Source organism: Quercus robur, chromosome 11 (assembly GCF_932294415.1).
Source record: "Quercus robur chromosome 11, dhQueRobu3.1, whole genome shotgun sequence".
In the NCBI taxonomy this organism is placed as follows: Eukaryota; Viridiplantae; Streptophyta; class Magnoliopsida; order Fagales; family Fagaceae; genus Quercus; species Quercus robur.
In genome coordinates, this window is record NC_065544.1 from 7017137 (window position 1) to 7039093 (window position 21957).

A 21957-nucleotide genomic window follows, 5' to 3' on the forward strand; every position below is an offset into this window, starting at 1 on the left:
GTGAGCAAAAACTCTATTAAATGCTTAACCTATTTGCCCCTTCTAAATATAAAGAAAAAAACAAAATGAGTCCCCAAAATAGCTCTGTTACCGAAAAAGAAAAGCTAAGAAGGTTACACAGCAATTGAAGGATTGACGCCACTGTCAAAACATGCTACATCATTTTGGTTTTAAAAAGAAACTTTTATTAAGTCCCAGATTTAAGCATGTCACTACCATTCTTGGAACGTTTATCCCAACTTTCTTTTCTTTTTTATTTCATAAATTTTCAATTGATGGTAGGTCTTATATTTTAATATTTTATACAAAATAATTATATATATATATATATATAAAACTAATGTCCTTGTACTATAGTTTCTATATATATATATATATATAAAACTAATGTCCTTGTACTATAGTTTCAGACCCTAAACCTCCACTATCTTCTCTCTCCTCCATCTCTTAGACATTTCAATTTTAAACTCTAGGTCTAGGTTTTTACTACAAACCCAAATTTAAATACTTTGAAGAATAGAGAACAAAAAATTTTGAATTGTGGATATTATTTAAAAGCAATCAAAGCAATAGACATGTATACAACAATAGATATCTAAATTTTAAGGAATCAAATTAGATATCTAAATTTTATGTAATTAGATTAATCTCTTACTTTAATTGTTTGTAACTATAAATTGGTTATTTTTGTTTCGATATGAAATATATATTTGTACTTAATTGAAAATATGGAAAATCCTGAGTATAATAATGAGTTCAAATCAAGTTCTAAATGAATTCTTATATAATTGTTTTTGTTTTTGCCTTTTTAAAAATAGTCTTTAAATCTTGCCCCCTCTGAATTGAAATCTTGAGTCCGCCACTGGAACCACCCAATGTGACAAAAGAACTGTCATATGTGATGTTAAAACCGCATAATATGAGGATGAAACCGTCATAACATAACTTAATGCATGAATTAATTAAAGAAACATAATTTTTACCATTATTATTTCACATGTTCCCCTTGTCCATCACTAGAAAAACAAATCTTAATACAGCAAAGACATCAAAAAAATCCATTGCTTTGCAACAACAATGTCAAGTACTACTGGATTCAGAAGTTTTCTTGAAGCACCAACACTTTGGTTGATTGCAGCACCGGACTCGTTGTAAAATAGAAGCTTCCTTGTATTCAACAACATCAAGCTCTACTGGATTCTGATCATGGAGCGAGATTCCTTGAATGTAAGCTGCGACGTCGTTGGCCATTAGAGCAAAGACTTCCACTTTTGTGTGGGTTTTGAGAGTTTTGGAGGAAATGGGGAGTTTGGATAGGTTATCGACAGAGGAAGGATTCCAAAGCAATTCAAGAAGTTCTTCTCCAAAGAAGTGACCTTTCTCAAGACGCTCAGCATGCTTTCCTTCACCATTATTACTGCTTGGATAGGCCCATGCAATGCCGTACGTAATCAAGAATACCGCATCAATTGGGTCTCCCTCCTTAACAATGTAGCTTTGCTCGTTGTAGAACACTGGCTTGAGTGAGTTGCAGATTTTAAGCAAAAGTTGCTGATCCTTAGTCAAGTCATTCTTTTTTATGATATTGAGCTGAGAAAGAAAAACAAATTAGTTGAACTACAAATCTGTTTCCTAACAAAAAAAATAAAGGGAGAGAGAGATGGTTAAGTTGAAATTACCATAAAATTCAATAATTTTTTTTCTTTAACTACAAAAGAAAAAGGACAAAAAGAGATTTCAAATATTTTTTATAATTATATAATTTAGAGTTGTATTTTACTATGATTGCATGGTTATAACCTATTACAACTTTTAGTTTGCGACATTGATAGCGACATGTATCTTTGATAAATACTAATTATCAAAATGGTAAATTTATAGTGCATCCTTAACTAGTCAACTTAAATCCAACTTTTATATATATATATATATATATGGATAGATAGATAGATAGATAGATAGATATAGCTATAGAGCAAGAAATTTGTGTTTCAACCCTTTTTGGATGACTTGATCAAAGTGTATTATACAGTATATGAAATAATATAGATATTATGTATCATCTTTTCTTTTGGACGAAAGTTATTGTACCATTCTCAGTCATTATGCATAGGACAAGGAGTTATTTAGAAAAGTTATGGAGAGGTGAAGAAACTCACATTTTTTAGCAGATTTAAGCAAATGTGGCGCTTGACATTGCTTTGAAGTTCCGAAGGAAGATCAGGGATCAGGTTCTCCACATTAACATCTTCGTCTTCGTCAAATCTGTTATGTATGAACCCAATTATATGGCTTTTCATTTCAGTGGGGACCTCTTCCTTGGAAAGCCACAATTCAATGTTTGCTTCTTGTCGTTTCCTTCGTTTCCTTCGCTGCATGGACGTCTGTCCCACTTCTATAAATAGTAAGTTCAATTCACAATATCTTACAATGTATATTTAGGCATAAAAAAAGTATACTTATAAGCATACATCTCATCATGACAATCGTATCAATGTAATAATATAGTAGGATGATTAGTATATTACTTGGAAAATTATGGTGTTTCATTCTTCCTATTTAGAAACCACTGTCTCTCTGCTTTATAATTGTACAACTAAGAGCCTAACATTAAATAAAAAATAACAAATAATAAATAAATAGAAGAATTGGATTCGTACCTGAAAATTTCCCATGTAATATAGAAATAGCAACAAGCCAAAGATAGTAACGCAAAGTACAAAGCAGTTTTCCCATACATCGTTACTTGTTCGGAGGTTTGAACCAAAAGAACTACAAAAGTGGCACAACAATAATGAATGAGATGCTAATCTTGAAAATTTATAACTACAATGAATTTACCAAATTTTATTGGGAATGAATAAGCTTAGAGAATATATATATGTGTGTTGGTGTGCGCGCGTGCGTGCATAGGTTTCAGGCCCTCCAATCCTAATATGCAAGATGTAGAGTAACGACAATGTTTTTGGCAATCAGAGAAGTCCTGAGCCACTTTGCTGATACTCATCTACCAGGGTAACAGTTTTAACATCAAGTTTGGAGGTCTGTATGTTGAGCACGAAATCCTAGTCTCCATAGTGGATAAATGCTATGGCATAAACCACCTAGGAAACTAATAGTAACTCTTTTAGTCCATAATGTAATCAAAAAACAAATTTAATGCATTGAAATAGCTTAATATGGATCTTCTCAAAAAAAAAAAAAAAAAAAGATAAAAAAGCTTAATATGGAATTGTACAGAGTCTAATATGTGCAAACCTCAGATTTCGCATGCCCCAACAGAAACAGTAGAATATTTTTTGTGGAATATTTTTGGACTCTAAGATCTTAGACTGATGAGCGTCGAGATATACTCCAAAATCAAAGAGCTCCGCATTTGGCATATTTTTAGGGCAAAATTCATCTAAAACGGAGTGATAGCGAAAGTTGTGGTCGCAGTAATAAAAAGAATTTCGGACACATCTACCATGATTTTTACACGCCATGTACCAGCAAGCCACAGTTCGTTGAATAGAGAAACAATACCAAAAGGCTCCTAATACCTAAAAGACGAGGAAATCATTTAACATCAGTCAATTTTGTAGATATCATAACCAAATGTAATAACTATTTCAACTAAAACGATAATAATTAAAAGAAAAAAGAAGAGAAGAGAACTCAAAAGATATGAAACTACTTAATTTAGTTAAAAGATTTAAATAGGAAAGAAGTAATACACCTAAGCACAAAAAGCACGCTTGATTGAAGGGAAGCGCACAATTTTCAAATATAATATTTCATAACTTCTAATAGAAATATTCATAATATATTAAAAAAAAAAAATAAGAACAAAGTTTAGCTAAAAAAAAAAATTTAACATTACTACATATTTTAAAAATTTAACAATTAAATTGCATGTTCTTTATGTTCTTAATATACATGTCAAATTTGTGCCAATTGGATATTATTTACTATATGATTTATAAGCTTATATTTTATATATAATTTTAAACTATAAAAACTTGCAATTTAAACAATTTATTGATAACATAACTATTAATCTTTAATTTTCTAGAAATTTTGCAAGCAAGGAGGGTGTAAAAAGAAAATGTAATCCAATTGTGGATTTGTCAAAATTCACCTCCAATTTTGTAACTAAACTTTTTCCAAAAAATAATAATAGCCAAAAATTTATATTTTTTACCGATCAGGGAAGTCAATTGTATAATGTTTGTAAATTCAATTTTTACCTAAGTTATTTCAATTCTTAAAATTTTATATAGTAAATTGAAAACAATTATCAATGGTCAATATCATAATAATCTAGTCATAGAAAGTTTTATACATAATATATTCTATATTTCTCTTGTGCTTTATAAAAGTACAAAACCATGATAGCTATAATCAAACGATGTATGTGGTTCAATCAACATACATCTAAAAGTCAAAGATCAAAGAGCACAAGAATTGTAAATTAACCTATCTTATGACACGTAAATAAAAAAATAATGTGTAATACAACACCCTAAAGATAATAGTTGTGTAGTAAATCATTGGTCCATGTTATTTCTTTTAAGATCAAACAATTAATTTTTATGATCCATATCTATTTTAGCAATAAAATAAAATAAAAACGTGCCTATGCATGCTTTATTCTTCTTCAAAAAGCTCCAAAAAAACATGCATAAGGCATGCTTCAATAAATGATCTATTTTTTGGCCTTGCAAAGCTTTGAGAGATTGGGACTTGGAGCTTTGATCTTAGGCGCACTTTTAACAACAATGGTGCACTTATGTGAAATTGGTCTTCACCACATGTGATTTTGATCTCTTAAGATATGAAATTACTTAATTTTAAGAGATAAACCTCAGTAATAGTACTTAAGTACTATACCTAAGTTCTGCTCAGAGTTATATAAAATCTAACTTTAACCCAACTCCTCCAAAAAAAAAAAAAAAAAAAAAAAAATCTCTCTCTCTCTCTCTCTCTCTCTCTCTCACTCAGAGATGGTTTCAACACTTGCACACTTGCCAAGATTAAATTTAATGAATATGAAATTTCTACACAATCAAACTTACATGGCCGGCAATGATGTATAGAAAGAAATCCAGTGGGCCTAGGACCCATCGCCTTTCACCAAGTATCTCATGATTTGATCCCAGATCCTTCCTTGGTAGGTAAATTTGAAAAACTCTCGGCCAATATTGGAAGAAAATAAAAATGTTTAAGATCTGTAATGTTTTTAAAGATTTCATGGCTCTCACGTCTAAGAGTATGCATAACATTACCACCTGAACAAATTACAAGTAGTTCCATGTTTAGAGGCGCTGAATAAAATCCAATTATGTGTAGGACAATGTTAATTCAAAGAAGATAGTATGCGTGTATAAGAAATTGCATCAAAATTCTGCTTTAAACTTATAATTATTCTATTTGAACCCTTTTGTTGTGGAAGAAAAATGTTTTATTTGTCAAAGAAATAATTTAGTTTTCCTTATAAAAGAATTAGTATTATTTGTCCATTAAAAATTAGGTGTTATAGCCGTATGCAGGCACTGTAATTAATAAGTGATTAAGAATTAAATATATGCAAAAAAAAAAAAAAAAAAAGTGATTATGTTTAGAGGTTGACAGATATCTTATTGGTTTTGTGGTCAAAAGATACAGATATCATATTTTTGTACGTTGGCGTAATTCGAATTAAAACAAACTTATAATGTGTTAGAGCGGTATCTAGGCACTGCTATTAATAAGTAATTAGAGAACTGAAACATATGCAAAAAACGTGATTGTGTTTGGATGTTGATAGATATCTTATTGGATTTTTGGTCAACGGATACAGGAGCGTGATTTTTTGTTTATTTGTATAGGTGAACACATTGAGTGTTGTTTGGGTCATATTTTTGTATTTTGGCATAATTTGAATCAAAACGCACTTTTTATGTGTTTGAGTCTTGGTTTAAGTGTGTTCATATTCATAAGCAAATGGAATATATTGAAGACACAAGAAACTACTAAAGAACTGTTGAATCTGCTGCCTCAATGTAAAGCTCGACTCCACTTTAATGGCTTGGAGGTATGACAAAATTGCTTTCCTTATATTATATTTTCCCCCATACTCAAGTAGTTAAAGGGTTATTGTAAACTTGCCCCCAACATACAACCAATCCTATTGGATTTTACAAATTGCAACTTTGGAGAATACCTAGAGTTTCTAAATTTTTTTGTTAGGGAGAATAATGAGAGTTTATACATTATATATAGACCATGAAAATTCAGAAATAAAGTGTTATAAGGGCTAAAAAAATGTTAAAAACAATCTCCAAATATTCATAAATGTTTAAATATGAAATGGTGCAACTCTTGGCAATAACTTTGTAATAAAAAATTGCATAATCTCACAAGACATTTGGTCAATGAGTGTCTATCGAGTTTCAGACAAAAACTCTCGTAAGACATTTGTTAGATGTTCAATCATTCAAAAACACAATTTCGATCAACTCAACATCTATCCAAACATTATAAATGCATTTTCCACTTGATTTTTGATCATTTCTTTCAAAGTATCTCTTCTAAAGAGATAATGACACTTTTCAACTTGCAAAGTGGAATCAAACAACAGTCTTCCACTACCAAAGTGGGATCAAACTTGTACTACAACTTATTTAGATATACAAAATATCCAATGAAAAATTGGAATTTTGATTCCTGGTTGTTGCTAAATTTTATGCTTTCAGCTGCTCAGGAAGTGACTGGCTGCTCCTTCAACCCAGAGTGGATTCTAGGGGAAGGGCAAGGAATTCGAACAAACAGGGGGCAAGGAAATGGTTATTGGCTAATTTATTTGAAGCTTCCATTGAATTTGAACAAACAGGGGGCAAGGAAATAGTCTGTTGTGTGTTATATCTATAATTGACTCTTTTTCCCAATAAAATATGAGAATTTGTTTTGGGCTTAATGAGATTTAGGTTAATTTGTGTTTTTTAAAGGATTGTGAGTGCATTGATATTTGTTATTTCGTAAGTGGGGTCTATAAAAATTTATCAAATGTGTAATATTTATCATTGATAATAAATTTTAATTGTTGTCGCATGTGAATAAAAACATGTGATTTGTTGAACTACGTTACATTTTTGTGTTGTTAAATTTCCATTTACATGAATGTGCTTTTGTTAGTCCCAAACTACAAGAAGATGTGAAAAAAGTATTTTGCAACCAAGAATTTAGTTTTTAGTCTACTCCATTACCTGTGGGATGGGAAGAAAAACTAAAATGTCAAATAGAAAGTGTGGATGCAGGATATATTTTCTGAGATCTGTTTGCCACTTATCTGCATAAAGGAATCAGGATTTTAGTTTCGGGGGAGCCAAATTATAAATAATTATTTTTTTAATTAAGAATTAAAAATATACTTAGTATGCATTTGGATTGGTGTTTTTCAGCAAATCCGTGCGTCTGTGTTTATTTTTGGGTACATGGATACTGTTCACGGACCCACAAAAGTCAACAAAACACAATTTTCTCTCTTTGGGTCCCACAATACTATTCACATATTTAAAAATTATTTTACTACCGTGTTTTCAGCAATAAGTTTTCAGTTTTCAGCAAATAAGCGGTATCCAAACACACTCTTAGAGTCCGTTTGAAAACAGCTTATTTAGCTAAAGCTAAAAACTTTTTGCCGAAAGTGTACAAAAAAAGTTGAAAAATTAGTTGAATAGTACAATGGAGACCCATGAATAGTATCAAAAAGTACAATAGGACTCATGAATAGTTTTAAAAATAAAGTAAAATTGCAAATAAACTGAAAATTTCAGCTCATCCCAAACGATCTCTTAGAGTGTGTTTGGAACTAGCTTATAAGCTAGCTTTTTGTTTTTTAGTTTTTTTTTTTTTTTTACAGCTTTTTAAAACTTTTTTTTTTTTTCTTACTTTTTTAAAGTACAAGTATACTTTAACACATTTGCTGCAAAAAGTTAAATAAGTTGTTCCCAAATGAGACTAAAAAGCAAAATGCTAACTTATAAGCTAGTCCCAAATACACAAAAGATGCATTACTAAATACTATGAAAAAATATAAAACTAGTATCAGTTCAATATAACAATATATAAACAAACGAAAAGACAAATAATTATTGCTCAATGCATTTCAATCAGTCATTTATCAAAAAGAAATTTGACGTCTTTTAAATACAGGAAATCATTTATGATATAATTTCTATATTAAATTCAAGGTAATTTTCCTTTCAATGAACAAAATCAAGTAGTCCTTTAAACAATCATTTCCATAAGAGTAACTAGTAAGCATAAGTACAATCACCTTATAAACAAGTTGGTAGATCTTCATCTTTAAATCACTATCAACCATTTGGTACCATTCAAAAAGAAATGGTGAATCATTTTTATAAAAAAAAAAAAAAAAAAAATTATATATATGTGTGTGTACTTCAGATTTACTACCATTCGATCAAAATTTTGAAGAAAAAACACACGTTAGGTAGATTACAATTTAGATAGCATGTTATTATGTTGATATTTACCTTTAACAGGTGTTGGGCCAGTGGGGGCCTTGATCTCCGTTGATCTTGACGTGGCTCCGTTGATCTTTTCCTTTACCAGGTGATTTTTTATTTTTTTTCTAGATTTCCGAAATAGGTTGCCTAAAAACCCAGTATGAAATCGCAGCACTAGGTAACTGATATCAAGGAAAGTTCGCGAAACTATAGCTGTGATCCCCAACATTCTGTCTATCTCAACGCATTTCTTGTATTCATTGATCGTGAGACCATACAAGAACAAGGGTTCCAGTGACAATGCGATCATGCGCACCAATATAACTATTAGATTCCAATCCCATGGAAGAGAATTTACCCATTTTTTTATTCTATTCCAATCCCACGGAAGAGAATTCCCTCGTGAGTCCGAACTTGTCTTTTCTGTCTTGCCAACCTTGGGAGCCTGCTCTTCGATATCATTTATACTAAACAAAAAGCATGGAAAACATAAAATTAGTTTATATGACTCTGATCTTATAGGACTGAATTTCAACTAGATAAAAATAAACCCATAAACACAAACTTCCCATAATGTATTAGTAAAATTAATCATTTTTTTTTCAGCTCATCCAAAATGGATGCCTAACACGGCAAGGCAGCAAGTCAGGTGTGCTGTCTGGTCCGCCCCTTGAGCCCAGCGCCCTCTCCAGACGTGCTCTCTCGTGTTTCCCAAGGGTCCTCCGTGCAGAAGTCAAAGCTTCGGTTTTGGGCTTACTTTTGTTTCCCTCTGAGGCCCAAAAATCTCCCTGCCATTTACCCATAAATATACTCCCTCTCCTTGTTATGAGCCCACCAACACCCCTTTAAAAAGGGTTGCTAGAGCCCAAGGAAAGAAGCCCCAAAATTGTAATATGCAAACACAAGAATTTAGATGGGCTCTTGGGTTCATGGGGGTAGGGGGTGCATAGTTTGTTTGTTTTCTCCCAGTTGTATTGTTGGCTTTCACTGATGTATCTCTTTCATATGAATGAATAGTTCATCTTTTTATCAAAAAAAAAAAAAAAAAAAAAAAAGGATGCCTAACAGTAACCAATTTAGAAATATGTTAGACTTGTAAAAAATGACAAGTGTTATTGTTAGAATATAAAAAGAGGTGAAAAAGAATAATAATTAACTAAATATGATTAATTAATTTGAAAATATTTAAAATATTTTGAATAGATATTAAAGACACAATAGATGAGGTAAAAAAAAATAATGTCAAGGGCTAAGGAAACTAACCTCGTACCATTCCCTAGCTGATGTGAACGAGAATTCATAACTAAAGCTTATCAAGGAAACGATGTCCAAAATGAAGAATCAGCCTTTAAACTATGTGTAGGCCCAGCCAACTTTAACAGGAAAATCTGAATTAATCTTGATCCCTGGAGAAATGGGAAACAGATTAGACAACAAAGGCAAATTTCTTTTTTTTTTTTCTCGAGAGAAGCAAAAGATTTTCACCAAATGGTGTATCTAGCGTGTGAAGTGTGAGAAGGTGGAGCAATGCATATAGTGGCAGAAGTAGGCTTTGTAATGGGATTTTAAGAGTGCTCAGAGGCAGATGCAAATAATAATAAGCAAGAGCAAATCCTGGCTGCTAATGGTCAATCCCGGCTGCTAATGTTGTCAAGTTAGTGTGAAGTGTGAGAGTCATTCACAATGGTCAATAGTCTTCTAATGTTGTCCTATTTCAGCAAGTCTTCGTTTTTTTTAATAAAAGAAGACCCGGACAACTCCATCTGCTCAGACTAGTAGTGTGTGTAGTGTGGACCATATATGGTCCATGGACAATGTTCTGGTCTTTCTTTAGCATTGTCTTCTTCTCCAACCAATAAGAACTCAATTTTTTCTAACAAATTATTTGGAGCTCATCAACCGATAAGAATTCAATTTGTTCTGAGAAATCATCAGGTTTTTCTGGTGGAGGCACTTCCTCATCAAAGGGTATGAGCCGGGGGGGGGGGGGGGACCCCAAAAGGACACGTCTCATTTATTCCAAAGTAAAATCAGCTAACTAAATATGGTAGTGTTGTACATATGGCGGAAATGAAAATAAACAATATTAAAACTTATCAAGGACATGATATTTTTCGAAATTTATTAAAGTAGGAAGTTGTGATTAAATCAAAATCACTTTTAAAATGATATATTATTGATACATTTTTTATTATGCACTTATTACAATATATCACATTAATAATTATGAAATTTTATTTTATGAGAAGACTTTTTGAATAAAATTCTAAGTCACTACTTCCTAACAAAAAAAACAACGGTAAAAAAAAGAAAGCATAATTACACTTCTTAATATTTTCAAAAAGTTTATTATTATTATTTCAAGTGCTAACAATGCACACCTAACCACAAAAATATTTTTTGTTAGTTAATTGATGGTAGGAACCTACTTGATTGCAAATTAAAAATAAATTATATTCCTTTAACATATCTTAAGATTTGGGCTAATGACAATCAGATCTAAAAATTTTCAAAACTAGCCAATTTGATCCCCTAAAACCAACTTAGGCCCTAAGATAGTTTATAAAAATAACTGATTGACCTTTTTTTTTTATTGAGAAACAAACACACACATACACGCAAAAGAGAGGAAAAGAAGTTTTAACACAGACGCAAACCACAAACTCCACTCAAAAGCCATAATAACTTTTAAATATTTAGAGATTAAGTTGACTTTAAAGACCAAATTAATCAATTTTGAAAAATTTTAAACCTAATTGACATTAATCCAAATTTCACACTATTTTAATAGAATTTTCCTTTAAAAATAAAATAAATCAAATTAAAAATTACGAAAATAAAAAAATAAAATAAAATGGTTATGATCAAAAGTTAAGAGAGTTACGTTTAATATTAGGCCTAAGATTTAAAAAGTTAAATGTAACAAGAAGTAAAAGATTAAAAATACAAAAGTATAAACTTGTTATGAGTGATTTATGAGGTATTAGGCCTATTCCAACTGGATCCAAATCCGCAAAATTCTATTTCTTGGCCGTCTATTTTAAGCTATCTTCTTTTGTCCGTTTATGTCAAGTGATTGTCGGAGACTCTAATGTGAGATTAAACTGTGTTCAGTACACCATTTCAAACAACAATTTTCAATTTTTAAAAACTATTACACATATTTTCATACATTTTTTCACCTACACGTATTTTTACGCATATTTTCAAACATCAAAACACATGTTTTTTATTTATTTATTTATAAACACATGTTTTTAATTACAGGGAACAAACGTCCCTAAATAATGGAAAAGTAACTTTAAACTTTGTGCCTTACAGCTTGATTCAACTCACCCTCAAAAAACGTGCCAACTTGAATGTATTTTTGCAATATTGCAACTTTATCTTAATTTATTGATTTTCATTATATAGGTAGGCAGTAGCAAGTACGAGTCAATTGGTTATATATTAATAGTACCGCAGCCTATTCAACAACTTTTGATTTGATTTTAAGATAAATTATTTGACAATTTTTTGCTACAACTTTAAAGAAGTAAATTATGAATAATTATAAAATAAATCTATAAAATTAATAAAAATATTTTATAAATTTTCTATGTGAGAACATTTTTTCATAAAAAAAAAACTTATTTTCCTTAGATAATTACATAGTTAATGGCAATATTTTAATAGAATTGGATGAAAGCAAGGTCAGCTCAATCATATACGTAAGTGATGGAATAGCATAAGCCCCAAATAAAATGAGACCTCCATTTTTAACTAATACAATATAATTTATTTATTTTTATATTTTAATTAAGAAAAAAAATTTAAGTCCTTTTATTGGTTAAAAAAATGCATAAAAAAGGCTTCAGTGTATCTCTAAATACAGAAAATTAAAAAGGAAAAAAAAATTAGTCAAAATTCAGCTAACAAATTCACTGGAGACAAATTCATTAACTCATTCTTTAAATCCGCTAAAATCAAATTTAATACCATACAAATTCGTTAATAATATAACGTAAATATCTTGAAATATGCTACAATATATATTATAAATCTCTAAAAAAAAAGACAAAAAAAAAAAAAAAAAAATCTCTCTCTCATGCTCATACCCATATTGCTATACAATCATGAAATCTCCACTAACAAAGGATGAAACAATTAAGATTTCTAGAAGTTTATTCACAGATGAAATTGATAGGTCGGTTCTCAAAAAAAAAATTTTGATAGGTCAAAACATTTCTTCATCCCTCTATTCTCTTTAGTACAAATAAAACACTCAGAAATCACACTAAAGCATCACATAAATGAACTTCATCACAAAAATGTGGTTCAATTCTTTTCCCATTTACCTAAAAAAATAAACCACCATTGTTTCTTGGATTGGGTATGGAATAGGAGGCCTATACATCCACTATCATAGCATAGCTGGTGTGTCAGTGAATGCTGTATTACTTTGTATGGTCACTGACACCTTATCAAGTAGTAGTTTTTTTAAGCTTTCATTTCACTTGTAACTCCTCACAAACCCAACGAAACTACTTAACCAAGCTACAAATTGAGCGCCTCGTGTAGGTTATTACTCATCCAACCCATAACACATCACTTGGGTGGAGAGCACTTGCCATTTTTATTGTTAAAATAGCTATCTAAAAAGCTTGCTCTCAAAGTTTTGAAGAAAGTTTCTGGGTTCGTTTGGATTGAGCTTATTGTTGCTGAAACTGAAAACTGAAAACACTGTAGCAAAATAATTTTTAAATGTGTGAAAAGTACTGTGAGACCCATTTTTAATATTTTTAATGCGTGAACAATGCTGCTACAGTACGTGAACAGTACTACTACAGTGCATAAACAGTAATTTTTGTCTCTGCACAGTAAATTTACTGTTCATGTGCTGAAAAAAAAAAAAGAAAAAAAAGGACAGAAACGCGGAAATGAAAATGTGAACTCAGCTAAAACCAAACGCTCACTCTATATTGACATTGATATTCTAGAACAACCAACAATTTATATACTGTACTTCTAAAGCATTCTAAACATCATTAATTATTAGTTTAACAGATTTAACCAGAGCAACAAAAAGATATAAATTCAGTCCCCTAAATTAAAACATCATGCTCCTCCCCTTCTTGGCACAAAACTAATCTATACTGTAAAGAATTAAAATTTTCACTTTTAATAAGTAAATTTTGAAATGTCAAGGTTTGGGTAATGTGTTTCATACGCATATCTTTACTCACAATCTTGCTCAGTTACTCTCAAATCTAGGAGAGGTATCACATTTACAACCAAATAAAAAATAAATATATAAAAAGGCCCAGGGAGCCCAGATCATGTCAAATTACTATAACTTAGTATTTTCTGAATGAAATATATATAGGGCAAAATTTAAGTACAGTATTTAGGTGTTTTTCTTAGGTTCTCCTCTTAAAATTCAATCACGTGACTGCTTAACTAAAAATACACTTCTATCCCATGAGAAAAAAATCACATAGCTGAATTCAAAAAAAGGAACCTAAGGAACAACATTTAAGATACCATACCTAAGTTTTGTCCACATATACGTGTATATATATATATATATATATAGAGAGAGAGAGAGAGAGAGAGAGAGAGAGAGAGAGAGAGAATTACCTCAAGATCAAGTCAGCGGTAGAACTGCGGATCACGGGCATCAACAACCATTACAAGCTGAAAAGAACAAAATGAAATCAGTATTAACCTAAACTAAATCATATGATTTAAGACGAAGGAAACAATGTGTTCCATGAAAAGAAATGCAAAAAATAAAGGGAATACTTGATATGTGTGCAAGGAATACTAACATGAGACTTTAAAAGGGAAATCTAACAGGATTTCATAATTATGGTAGATTGCATGTATCAACATTACAAGTGAATAAAAATTGCTATCAGCCAGTAAGGTCATTACTCAAAAAAGGTAGGTCAATAAGTATGATCACAAACTAAAACTTAGAGAAAACATACTATGACCACAAGGTCCACAAACTAAAACTTGAAGAAAACATACTCCAAACATGCATTAAAGCAGTTATTGCCAAATATAATCAGCAAATGCCTACAAGAATCTTAAGTGAAATCAAACAAGTCTTACAATTACAGGCGATGACACCTAATCTACAATATTTAGGCATGTTTGTTAAATTAATTATATGATAAGTAGAATTCCAGCATGTTTATAAAAAAATTACTGCCTGGATAATAATGCTGAAGACGAACAAATATCACAGGTGAACAAGAGTAAGAAAAGAATCAAAATCATATGCCTTAGCCTATGAGATATTTTTATGCAAAGAGCAATAATTTCCTAAAATAACGGTGGTTTAGAAATATCATTACAATTACACTCCTAAATAAATGTCAAAACAATGAAATACCTTCATTCCTAATAGTTAATTAAGTCAATTTAAGAATGAAATATTTCTGTTAACATCTTGTATTAACTTTTGACATCCCAATCGTTTAGAAAGCAGCAGTGTTTAAAGCCAATTAGAAGTCTCATTTACTGGTTTCTCAAAAAAAAAAAAAAAAAAAGAAGTCTCATTTACTGTGAGAGCTGATTATATGAAAATAGTAGGTAAACCCAAAACTAATTTGTGCTGTATGAAATTTTCCTATCCTTCCAGGATACTACTACAGCCATTTAATGGACCAAGAAGATATGGCCAGGAAAATGCAATAATTTTTTTCAATTAGTCTCTTTGTAAATAAAAAATAAAAAGCAAAACTAATCAGGTAGATTGAAGCCAATTACCTACCCCTACATTACATCTTGTTATCAAGGGTACTTCAAAGCCATCCATATCCCATATATGGGGCAATATCATAATACACAACTGTTTACTAAAGCGACAGTCTTTACAAAGTTACTAGTCTAAGCTTACATGGTTTTTAATTGAGTATATCCCTTCCGGCTTCATCATTATCTGGAGTTCCAATTTTCATGCCAATTTACAGAATTACTCCTTCAGATGTCTAGTACTTGCCATAACAATTTCAGATCAAAGAATAAAGCCATTATTTATTAAAATTCATACAAGCCAATATACTCAAATCTGCCCTAACAGAATTTCAGTCAACTTAGAAATTGCACCATTATTTCTATATTCATCCAATTGCTATGAGACCAATTCCATTACAAAAATGTGTATTAGCTTTCATAAGAACTGCCCCTAGCATCCAAATTCACAAAATAGGATTTAATCGAACATTTTCATGTTGAGAACAAATAATCTGTCGTAGTGGCAGATTTAACACATTTACATAAAATAATTAAATAATTTTATATTGTCTTATTATCATCTGGGGATTTTAATACACTCATTAGACATGTCAAACAACACCTATAAACACTCATTTCACCATTTACAAAAAAAATGAATTATAACAAGAATCCCAGCAGGTATTTAGTAATCAAAGTCTAAACAATAAACACACTAAGAATTTTGTTTTTGGCAGAGTTTCACCATGACTCTGAGGTTATCAAAATCTGCTTCTTAAGGTATTTTATGAAGTATTCTCATCCGTACTACATTAGTGAAACTTTTACTTGGCAAGATAAGTATTAGCTGCATGAGCAGTTGTTCAGCAACAAGCAATATATCATAAACTAAAAAAGAGCACATGTACAGCATACCAACACGCCATCTTTTAAGCACTCAAATAATAAATTCCAGCGAACCTAATACTAGAAAATTTTAAAACCATTCAACACTTATGCTACCAAATACCAATAAGATGGCATCAGCTACAGTGTTGGGCATTATCAATTTAAACCAGTAGGGTTTTGCACTACCAATATCTTCATGCATCATTCATTTGTCATTTAAGCATTATTCATGTTTAAAGTTGTATTGCTCTGTTTAATTGCTAAAATGAGAAATTTTCACTACAAAACTTTGGAAGTTAATCAAGATTGATTTCATCTGCTTCCTTACCATATCTTAGCATCCAAATGTGGTATAACCTCTAAGCTATATAGAAACAATGCAAGATCTTTATCCAACCTATTTAAATTATCCATAAAATTTAACTCAGACAAATGTCAAGCATGTGGAGTTCACTTTAAAGAACAGATAAATAATACCAAGAAAATAAATGATCTTCTCAGCTAATGGCATGACAATTAGAGATCATAGTATCATACTCATGAAAAACAAAGGAGAGGCAAACCCCAAGAATTAATATTTCCTTTTTGTAAGTTTAGAGAAAAAATAACAGCAAAGCTATAGTTCATTGCTTTGTTAAATCTCAAGAACAACGAAGTTTTGGATGTTAATTACCAGGAAGGTGCATCTCACATATTAAAAACATCAAAACTAAAATTCACTTAAGCTACCAACGACAGTAAAAAGTTAAGTGTACAATCAAAACCATTTAGGCCACATAACCATCAATAAGTAGTTAATGCTTCCATAGCCAAAATCCAAACACCCACAAACATAAGCAAATATGAAAAGTATGTACCAGCACAAATCTAACATTATAACCCATCTTCTTCATTTGGTTATGAGTGAGTGAATACCATGAAGGAAACAACCACAAAGAGAAAAATAAAACATAAGACAAATTCAATTCATCTCCTTTTCGTCCATTTTCAGAGCAACCAAATATAAATTAAAGCTGAGGTTTCTTAGAATCTCATATTTGTAACCAAAAAGTACAAGATTGAGAACTTAAACCACAATTCAAAAGATTTAACATAAATCAAATAATCATGTAGGTTACAAATCTTTCAGAAGAACTTTTAGCACCATAATAATCAACCCCCCCCCCCCCCCCCCAAAAAAAAAAAAAAAAGAAACAAAACAAACAAACAAAAAAACAAGATCTCATACATAAAAACTTTCAAAAGGCCAAAAAATTTAATAATTAAACTCAGAAATTATTAAAACTAAGCCATACACATACACATGACTACAAAACAATGAAAAATAAGAGATAAGAGGGGAAAAAAACAATTGAATATCTTCACAGTTGTTGAGGTGATAACTTGGTGATCAAACTTGTATACCATATTGCCATCCACGTCCCTATGTAAACTACTACCATGGTGATTTTGAAAGGAAGTTTAGAATTAATTCATGCTGCCTATGCACCCTTCCCCACATTGCTTCAATTTCGTCTATTATTTTTCTTTTAAAAAAACTGGATATCTAATAAGTGACACTGAATGTATGCATTTATAAGTTATATAATGACTTATGGGGAAATAGAACTAAACAAAATTTGAAACAGGTCATTTAAAAAAAAAAGAGGTGAAACAGGTCTAAATGGTATTATAACTTGTTTAATAGGTACTATATAGTTTTATTCAAACATTAATAATACAAAAAACACAATGTCTTGATTATTCCTGAATAAAACAAGGCAAACACAAAATAAATGATTGACTCTTATTTACTATCATCTAGTGTAAAATAAATAATAATAGAGGTATGTTTTTTTTATTCAAATAAATTAGTTTGCATAAAGTTGTAATTTACAACTATTTTGTGTTGGCTTTAATTCCATGCCAAATTTTATTGTAATTTTAGTCAATCACATTTCCCTATACTTATGTGGATTTTTAATTGTATGAGATGAGTGTGAGAGAGTGTGAAGACTCAAGCTTAAAATGATGAACAAGTGGATTTCGCGAGAAGATAACCTGCAAAATAAGCCACGTGTAGAGCACATTACTGGAAGGCAAAGAGTCATGCCAACCTAGAGGATTTCACGAGTGTCTCGCAGGTAAGGCCTTTCCACAAAGTACCCACGAAACTCTCTATGTGGCAAAATGTCATGTTATATTTTACCAAGTCTTTACCCACACTATATATACCCTCATTACTCACATATTGTAAGCAATGTTTTTTAGAGAGAAAACCCTAGAAAATACACTTTGAGAGTTAGAGATTGTTATACCCACGATCATCTACATATTTCCTTGTGGTTTTCCTCTACTCCTACCTCTCCATCTCTAAATCCTTGAAAGGTTGATAACCCAAACACTTACCACACCCAATCTGAGTGTCAAGTGAAGTTTTGGCGCTGCTGGAAAGCATTAGAAGGAGTCATTCATTAGCGGATGCAAGCGGGCTGAATTGCGGGATCCGGGAAAACTAGAGAAGACAAGGTTCCAAAAAACCAGTTGGTAACAGGAGCTTGGAAGGCTCAAGTATATTAGGTAAACTAGGCTTGGAGGGTCATTTGTTTTTAGTGTACTCCAACTTTATTCTCTAGTGAATCGATTACCACTTGGAGGGCAGTGGAGAGATTTTTCGCCGAGTTTTTTGGTTTCATCTTCGATAACATATCTCGGTGTTATCTTGTATTTGCATCTCTCTTCCCTACTCTTAAACTTTACTTTATATAGTTGATAATGGCTGAATATGGCTTAAGGTAATGTTATCGGTTGTTTGCGCTCACTTACTCTTATTCCGCACTTAGTCTAAGTTATCTGGCCCAGTCCATAGCCTCTCCAAAACAAACAACTTTAACAAATTCCTAGATCAGCTTTTCCCTATCCCAAAATAAAACACTTTTAAGTCCTGAGCTCCATTTTTTCACATTTGGACCCATTAGTAGGATCAATCATGTGCTCTCTGCTTTCACATCCACAATGGTCCTACTAATTAAATTCACGATGAGTCCACAAATGTATGAAAAAGCTGAAAAGAGAGCTACTTAATTAATAATTTTCCTTAAAACATAACAAACAAATCCTTTGTAAATCAGTATTACTTACTACTCCACTTTCAAGTAAATCAAAACTCTTCCTAATACCAAACCAAAAAAAAAAACCCAGCTTTAATGCATATATCTCTGGTTTACTAAGAAAAGAAGCTAGAGAAAAAGAATGCCTTACACTGCGGATATGCAGCGCTCTGAGTCCTCTATAGCTTGCCATCCGGAGTTGCTGCCTGCTGGCCGTGGCATCACACTCTCCCTGTTTTTCGTTTAGACATGGAATGAACTGAGTGATCGATATTGTGGATAACTGTGTATATGAAAAACCAAAACATAAAAAGAAAAGAAAAAATACTACTGGGTATATGGTGTGATTTATGGCCGCATATCAGTGTATAATGTTTTGCAGTTTAGTGGTCCACAGCTCCGCTTGCTCTATTATTGATCTGACAAGACAACAACATTATATTTGTTTTTGGTTTTTTAGTTAACAACTTTATATTTTCGTATTATTTTAGATGCACGTGTAAAGTGTGCTATTTGTTTTTCTCGGGAGAAAGTCTGTGCACCCAAAAAATTTCACACTTGGTTATAGGGACGGAGGAGGCTTTGACCTTGGGGCCCAATGACCCCTCCTAATGATTTTTTTTTTTTTTTTTTTTAATATTAGGGTACATTTGAGATTTAATTATTTTGTTAAAAATATTTTTTTTTTTGAAAGTACGGTAAATAAATGTAAAAATTGACTGAAATAGTACAATGAAACTCATGAATAGTACCAAAAAATTCATTAGGACTCATGAATAGTACAAAAAATAAGTTAAATAGTAAAATAAATTGGTAAAAATAATTTTTGCTAATACTTAGAATATTCACATGTATCAATTTTAGTAAATTTTTTCTATAAAATTATATTTTGTGTCTCTTAATAATATTATTAATTCTTTTAAAAGTAACGCTATAATGGCAAACTCTTTTATAATATATTCACAAATCATTAAGGTAGTAAATTTTTATTAGTTTGCATACTCACCACTTATATCACTTTTTTTATTTACTAATAAGCACTCATCACATTAGTAATTTGTACATAAGTTTGTAACTCTAGCATTTAACTCCTTTAAAAGGACTTTCTTAAAAAAAAAAAAAAAAAAAAACCATAAAAAAATTTATAGATGTAAAATTTAAAACAAAATATATAGCCCAACAAAAAAAAATTACCATAAAGCTAAAAACAATTAAGCTCAATTAACCAATTTTACACAAAAAAAAAAATAAATAAAAAAACTCGGTGTTTAAAACTTTTTTAAACAAAATAATTTTGTCTCTAACCAGTAGCAACTGCACACATAAAAAACACTAATAAATAATAAATAAATAAATAAAATAACCCTAAGCAGTTAAGTCAGAGGCAGAGGTCAAAGCCGCCACATGCAACTAGAAGAAAAGCCGCCCCCCCCCCCCCCCCCCCTAACTTCAAGTTCTATCTCCATTCTTACTTGGTTGGAACAAGGTTTCTATCCAAACTAATTTAGAGAGAAATCTTTAAAATTTCTCTTATATCTTTTTATTGAATGTGAATTTTTAAAATTTAATTGTTAAATTGCATGTTTTTTTATGTTCTTAAAATATATGTCAAATTTCATTTAAATCGGGTATTATTTACTATTCAATCAATAAATTTATTTTTATACATAACTTTAGACCACAAAAACTTGAAGTTTACACATTTGATTAATAGTTGAGTTATTGATCTTTGTTCTTCTTGAAATTTTGCAAGTATGAAGAATATAATAAGAACATACAATCCAATTGTTATATTTTCGAAATTTACATTCAATAAAGAAAAACTATAAGAGCAATTTGAAAGGTTTCTCTCCAAAGGTTTTTCTACAAACTAGTTTGAAGAGAAACTTTTTTCCCCTTGAAAATTGTTATGTGGTAGATAAAAAATTAATATCAGTGATAGGTTTAGATAACAACCAGTAAAAACTTGCTAATTTAATTGTTGTAAATTTGTTTGTGCTTGTTGCATGCTCTTTGTGTTGTTGACTAAAAGATTTTTAAATTTTTTATTCACATGACAGGCTTAAGACGATAACTAAAAGGAAGCTTTTTTTCATATAAATATTTATTAGTTTTTTTTTTTAATTTATATCATAAAATTTTTAACTTAAATTTTTTTTTTCTTGCCTTATGTAAATATGCAAACTAACTAATTAAGATTATTTTTGTACAAAAAAATCAAATATCATGTTCATGCATGAATTTAATAGAAATGGATAAAGTAACACTCCCTTCTTCGGTTGACACTGTAGAGTGTTTGGTAGCTATATGAATTCTTCAATTTGCCATTGAATGTGCTTTCTCCTCTATAATCTTGGAGGATGATTCTAAAACTATGTATAGAACTCTTTGCTGCGAAGATGTCTCCCCTCTCTTCGTTTGGCCACTTGGTATAAGAATTCAAGACCTTTGCAGAGACCTTTTGTGTGGTCACTTTCTCCTGTACGTGTAGACAATGTAACTCTGTAGTTCACAACTTAGCTAAGCATAGTATACATGTTAGATGTTTATCAGGGTGGAAGGAGGATGTTACTTCACACCTACTTCCTTGCAGAGACCTTTTGTATATTCACTTTCTCTCGTACATGTCGACAATGTAACTCTGTAGTTCACAATCTAATTAAGCATGCTATACATTTTAGATGTTTATCAGGGTGGAAGGAGGATGTTACTTTACACCTACTTCCTTGCAAAGACTTTTTGTGTAGTCACTTTCTCCTGTA

General features: G+C 30.9%; 1 protein-coding gene across 6 annotated transcripts; it reads right to left on the reverse strand.

The window, feature by feature from the left end:
- Positions 1 to 954: 954 nt before the first annotated feature.
- On the reverse strand, positions 955 to 19599 carry LOC126705622 (cyclic nucleotide-gated ion channel 1-like). Of its 6 annotated transcripts, XM_050404720.1 has the most exons (10): positions 19347 to 19596; positions 14112 to 14168; positions 9756 to 9898; positions 8520 to 8959; positions 7227 to 7309; positions 5058 to 5270; positions 3259 to 3542; positions 2661 to 2772; positions 2160 to 2384; positions 955 to 1590 (listed from the first exon to the last, which is right to left on the reverse strand). In XM_050404720.1, the coding sequence occupies exons 3-10, from the start codon at positions 9791 to 9793 to the stop codon at positions 1081 to 1083; spliced, it is 1905 nt and encodes a 634-aa protein (XP_050260677.1). In that variant the 5' UTR covers positions 9794 to 9898; positions 14112 to 14168; positions 19347 to 19596; the 3' UTR covers positions 955 to 1080. The 6 variants fall into 6 exon arrangements, with proteins under 6 accessions (XP_050260677.1, XP_050260679.1, XP_050260675.1 ...); XM_050404722.1 differs by lacking the exon at positions 9756 to 9898 and having other exon boundaries at positions 955 to 1572; positions 19347 to 19599; XM_050404718.1 differs by lacking the exon at positions 9756 to 9898.
- Between the last annotated feature and the right edge of the window lie 2358 nt (positions 19600 to 21957).